At 39.9% G+C, this 6,000-nt stretch overlaps 1 protein-coding gene across 1 annotated transcript in view; it reads right to left on the bottom strand.

The window, feature by feature from the left end:
- Positions 1-3,134, bottom strand: part of DNAH5 (dynein axonemal heavy chain 5) — a 251,923-nt gene extending 248,789 nt beyond the window's left edge. The window contains 1 exon segment of the mRNA XM_021076646.1: positions 1,845-3,134. Coding sequence (XP_020932305.1) covers positions 1,845-1,901 — 57 coding nt within the window. The 5' untranslated portion in view covers positions 1,902-3,134.

Below are 6,000 nucleotides of genomic sequence, written 5' to 3' on the forward strand. Positions count from 1 at the left end.
AACACTGCATCCTTAACCCACTGAGCGAGGCCAGAGATCGAACCCTTATCCTCATGGATACTAGCTGGGTTGGTTACTGCTGAGCCATGACAGGAACTCCTGAGCTATATTTTTTCAATAAGTCAGTAATATACACAGAATTATTTCAATTTTTTTCATTGAAAAGCATTTTTGTCTATTAGACAAAAAAAAAAGGATATATGGCTTGTCTTTTCTAAACCCATAGAGTTTATGGTCTATTTGGTTGTTATTTGCGTCTGTATTCTGAATAAGGTCAATTATTATATTACAATAACCTAATTATAATATGGTATCAGTCCAGTAATAGTTCCAGACTAAGGTTAAATAGAGATTTATAGTTTGTATATTATTTTTAAAATCTTTTTCATTGATTATTTTAGGTCATGAGTTATAACACTAAATGTTCGAATCAGTGCAGAAAATGTGTAATTATTTACATAATACACTGAAACACTATTAAAGTCATTCTGTTAATATTATACTTCAGTGGAGTGAAAAGAACCAGTATCCTAAATATAGAGAAACCTCCGTAAAACTTAACATACTCCCAAAAGGTAGTTCATACCAAGAAAGAATCTAATTCATTAATTACACATGAGATTTTTATCATCAATTTTAATTTTTCAGACTTGGTAGTAAAGCATATAAAAGTGAAGAATAGGAAAAATTTTCAGACATGTGAAAAGTTTAATTCATTCAATTTATTGCACAAGCATCAATTAAGGTGTATTAGTACCAGGCTCTGTTTAAGGGAAGGCTATTTAAATATGGAGGGACCATCATCCCTGTCCTTCTGGAACTGACAAATAGACAAATGTCATTTCACTGCAATGATATGACAAGGGCTCCAGCAGCCAGGGGCACAAAACATCAAGGGAGCCCCTGCCTCTTCCACAAAGTGTCAGGGAGGCTTCTCAGAGGAGGTGACACTTGCATTCGGTCTTAAAGAATGAGTCAGGGTTTGCAGGCAAACGAGTTCAAGGCCTTGGCTGGAAGATGTTGCCTTGGGAAGGATGCATCAGAATCAGAATCATGGAGCTGGAGAAAGTGGACAGTGGCTGGTAGCAGTGCTTGGGAAATGCAGAGACAGCCTCCCGTGTTCTGCAGTGGAAAAGCAGGCTACACCAGAATCATCCGGGCTGCTGGGGACGCATGAAAGATACAGAGCTTAGGTTCTGAGGGAGCAGGGGTCAGTGTCAAGGACAGAGTTCTGAGAAACCTCCATCTTCTTCTGACGTTAATTAGCAGTGGAAGAGGTTCCAAATGCCTCTTTATGCATCTGCATAACAAAAAGCTACTGAGCTGAGTCCTAGGCTGGGGAAGCTCTCATTCTTCAACATGACTCCAATGGCACATCCTTGCATCTCAGGGGCTGTGACCACCTTTCTGGGTTGTGGAAGGCGGTGGAGGGCTGGGGGTGGTCATTTCAAAAAGCCTGGAAAACTTGCAGCCTAAAATCTGCCTTAACTATCTCTTGTCACCAACAAAAGCTTACAGGTCTGGAAGAACACAGTCACCACAGCATCCTGAATCATTTTTTTCCACCAGGCAAGCATCATCCCCAAAGATGCAGCCTGCATTTCTATAAGTAGTTAGAGTTTAGGTGGCAACAGGCAGAAAATCCTAAAGATGCAATCCCCTCTTTTTTTTTATTTTGAAATATCAACATGTAGCCTTATGCACGATCCAAAAATCAGTAGAGAAACATTTGTTTCTCACAAATTCATCACAATATAACTTTGAACTTTTTAAAGGTATTTTTGCACACAGGTGCGAGACATGATTAAGACGCACATGCAAGCTCATAGACAGCAGCTCCTTACCGTTAAAACTCGGGTGACGCTCTGCTTCCAGAGCTGTCGCCTACCGATCCTAAACATCACAGCAATCTGTTCAGCTTATGGACTCTTCCAGAATGATCTTCTAACTCCTGGGAGACCTACTCACCCTCCGACAGGCTTTCAAATGAAAAGTCCTATGGAGGATCTGAAGTTCACGTTTGCATGTCTAATTTGCATGTATTAGTCACCACATGAGAGGAATAAAAATTAAAAGTGCACCTAGACTCCTCAAGTTTTCCTTCTAGAGTCTCTCCCCTTTGGCCTCTCCTCTGCTCAAAACCCTGTGTTGTTAGGGTAATACTGTTTACAAGCTATACACTTCAACTGTGCCTCTTAATCATGCTTATCAACCAAAGCAACAGAACCACTCGGTTGCAACACAACCTCTGATGTCCATGTCATTCTACACTCTGCCCAACAGTAAGCCTGCCATCAACAGAGATATTTGAACCATTTCTTTGAACAGTGAGTAACTTTAAACCATATCAAAATAGAAAGCAGAGGAGCCACAGCTCCTAATCAGTTGCACAAGAAATTCAGTCTGTCTCTGTCCAAACACCTCTGTGGGTATGATTAACTGCCAGCATTGGGACTAATTGTGACTGATTGTCAGATAGGCTCATTGTAACCCGACGGAGCCATTTTCTCCCCATAAAGAACAAGAAGCCAATTGCATATGCAAATAGCAAATGATGTCCATAAATTACACTCACATGGTTGTACATACAAATAAACCAAGGTAATTTATTCATTGTGACTAAATACCTTGACCATCCTTTACTGTAGAGACATGATGGGAAATCACAGCTAACGTGATCTGAATGATCGAGAATGTGTGATTTCTCTTGTTCAGATAAATAAAAGGCAGGACATTTAAGGTTGGGCATGTTGAATCCAGGATTTAGTCTTTGGAGTTCAAGTTTCGGGAACACAAATCCAATCAGGTCATTCAAGGATAAATCTAGAAATAAGGAACCCATCCCACCAAAATCCTGCCAATCAACCTCACAAAGACTGACCTGAAAGCCAGGATGCTAATCTAGTATTGACACCTGCTGCTAGTTTGGATGCTAATTTGGTGTCTGAACTTGGGCAATTCACCTGCTCAACAGCCGACATTAGGGCATGGCTGCCATATATAGCGTTAACAGAGAGACAGTATTTAGACCTGAATATTGATTGGGAAGCAAAGCTCTAGAACCCAAGAAGTTAGAGTTTGTTTACAGGATACTTTTTTTTTTTTTTTTGTCTTATTGTCTTTTTGTTGTTGTTGTTGTTGCTATTTCTTGGGCCGCTCCCGCGGCATATGGAGGTTCCCAGGCTAGGGGTTGAATCGGAGCTGTAGCCACCGGCCTACGCCAGAGCCACAGCAACGTGGGATCCGAGCCACATCTGCAACCTACACCACAGCTCACGGCAACGCTGGATCGTTAACCCACTGAGCAAGGGCAGGGACCGAACCCGCAACCTCATGGTTCCTAGTCGGATTCGTTAACCACTGCGCCACGACGGGAACTCCCAGGATACTTTTTAAATCAAACGCTGAGTATTGATAAACAGCTGTTTTCTATTTTAATGATGAATGAAGATGGTATCTAGACTAGTAGTCATTCTCCTCTGCAGTGTTGAAAGATCACCAGCAAATTACAGTATTTGCTCATCCTCCTCTCCCTTGCTCAGCATCTAAGCATCAGTCCCACGAATCCTCTGTCAACACATTACCTCAGGACAGAGGTCACAGTTCATTATATCACTGCTCATCTTTCACCAGTTACACTGAAATCGGAGATTCCCTATTGGAATTTTCAGCACCTTCCTTATTTCATGAGCAGCCAGTTTTACAACACTGTCTCTTGGGAAGAGTTACTTTCTGGGATGATTTCCACAGATGGCTGATGGCATTCATTCTGCGTTTGGCAGGCGTCACCCTGGCTCTCTCAAGGCTTCAGTAAACGGCAATGCTTTCCAACCTCTGTGGCAGAATTTCAGCCTCCTCTGGGCAAGACAGAGGTAGTCTGTGTCTAAAGGGATCCCCTGGAGAGAAGGAGGCTCACTGAGAGCTGTCATCAAGCTGCACAAACAAAGCAAAGCACAAGTCTGAGTCTGCATGGAACCACCTGCCCCTACTGGCCACTCTGCAATAAAAATGGTTTCTGATCCTTAAAGAAGAGTTATCAAACACTGCTCAGAGGGAAACTCAGGACTGCTTTCCTATGAGCAGTTTCCACCAGGCAATGGCTTTAGTGAGCCAGTCTGCTCCTACAGGAACTTTTAAGCTGCAGTGTTCTCCAGCCCTAGCTGTGTGGATGGTGCACTGTTCCAGGCTGAGAATATGGCCATCCACAAAGCCTAAGTCAGGCAAAATGAGAAAACAAGAGTACACAATGGGCTTCATGTAGGCAGGAGAATTCATCCAGAAACCCAAGCACCTTCAGGTGAAGTTTAAAATTCCACTTTTGTTTTGTAGATAGGATCATTTGTACCATATTTTAGATCCACATATAAGTGATATCATATAGTATTTATCTTTCTCTTTCTGACTTCACTTAGTATGAGAATCTTTAGTTCCATCTATGTTGCTGCAAATGGCATTATTTTTGTCCTTTTTATGGCTGAGTAGTACTCCATTGTATATATGTACAACATCTTCTTAATCCATTCATCTGTTGATGAACATTTACGCTATTTCCATGTCTTGGCTATTGTTAATGGTATTAAATTTAGAATGGATAAGAAATGAGGTCCTACTATATATATATATATATATATATAACATATATATAGCGAATGGGTCACTATGCCATACAGCAGAAATTGATACAACACGGTAAATCAAACTATATGCTAATAAAAATTTAAAAAGAAAGTAAGCAGGGAGACACATGAGAAACACAAAAAGAGAAAATAATGAAAAAAAAATTCCAGTTTCAGAGTTCTCTTGCGGTGCAGCAGGTTAAGGGTCCAGCATTGTCACTGCTGTGGCACAAGTTTGATCCCTGGCCTGGGAACTTCCACATGCCCCAGGTGTGGCCAAAAAGATAAATAAAATAAAATTAAATTAAATTAAATTCCACTTTCATTCATTCACTCATACATTCATTCATTCAACAAATACGAGTACCGTTTATGGGGCCAGGCCCTGTATTACATACCAAGCATAGAACAGCTAATTAAAACACACTTAGTCAAACATTTAAAAATACTCATTGTAAGATGCACAATTATTTTATGAAACACTCAAAGGGAAAAATTAAATGCTGCCAATTCCACTTAAGTACAGTCTCAGTTTTAAGATGCATTCTGAATTCATAGGTGTTAAAATGGGCAAAGTGTACATCTCTGAATCAATGAAAAGCCATTGTTCCTGCCTTCACTAGGGAAAGATATGAAATAACATATACATGCATACATAATTATAAATAAAATATAATTACAAATTGTGGAAAGTGCCACCAAAAAACAAAATTTGGTGCAAGCTTCACTTGGATTTGTGTTCTGAATGCTTGCCATTCTATGCTTATATTCCAAAGTATGAAATTTTCTGAATTCACCTTAAATTATGGAGAGTCACCTACTTTGGGCCTTGCAGTCCTGTATGTACAAGCTATGCCACGTGGCATAATAGAAAAGTGCAAGCACTGGGGTCAGACAGACCTGGATTTAAATCCTGGTTCTGTCCTCTTCTAGCTATGTGACATCAGAGTTTTGTTTCTCATACCATACATTTGAAATAAACCCACCTTCCTGGATATAAGATTAACATTCAGAAATCAGTCTCGTTTCTGTATACTAACAATGAAATATTAGAAAAGGAATACAAAAATACAGTACCTTTTAAAATTGCACCCCCCAAAATCAAATACCTGGGAACAAAACTGACCAAGGAGGTGAAAGACTTATATGCTGAGAACTATAAAACATTAATCAAGGAAATTAAAGAGGATTCAAAGAAATGGAAAGATATTCCATGCTCCTGGGTTGGAAAAATTAATATTGTAAAAATGGCCATACTACCCAAAGCAATCTACAGAGTCAATACAATCCCTTTCAAATTACCCATGACATATTTCACAGAACTAGAACAAACAATCCAAAAATTTATATGAAACCACAAAAGACCCAGAATTGCTAAAGCAAT

This window comes from Sus scrofa, chromosome 16, assembly GCF_000003025.6.
Source record: "Sus scrofa isolate TJ Tabasco breed Duroc chromosome 16, Sscrofa11.1, whole genome shotgun sequence".
Lineage (NCBI taxonomy): Eukaryota > Metazoa > Chordata > Mammalia > Artiodactyla > Suidae > Sus > Sus scrofa.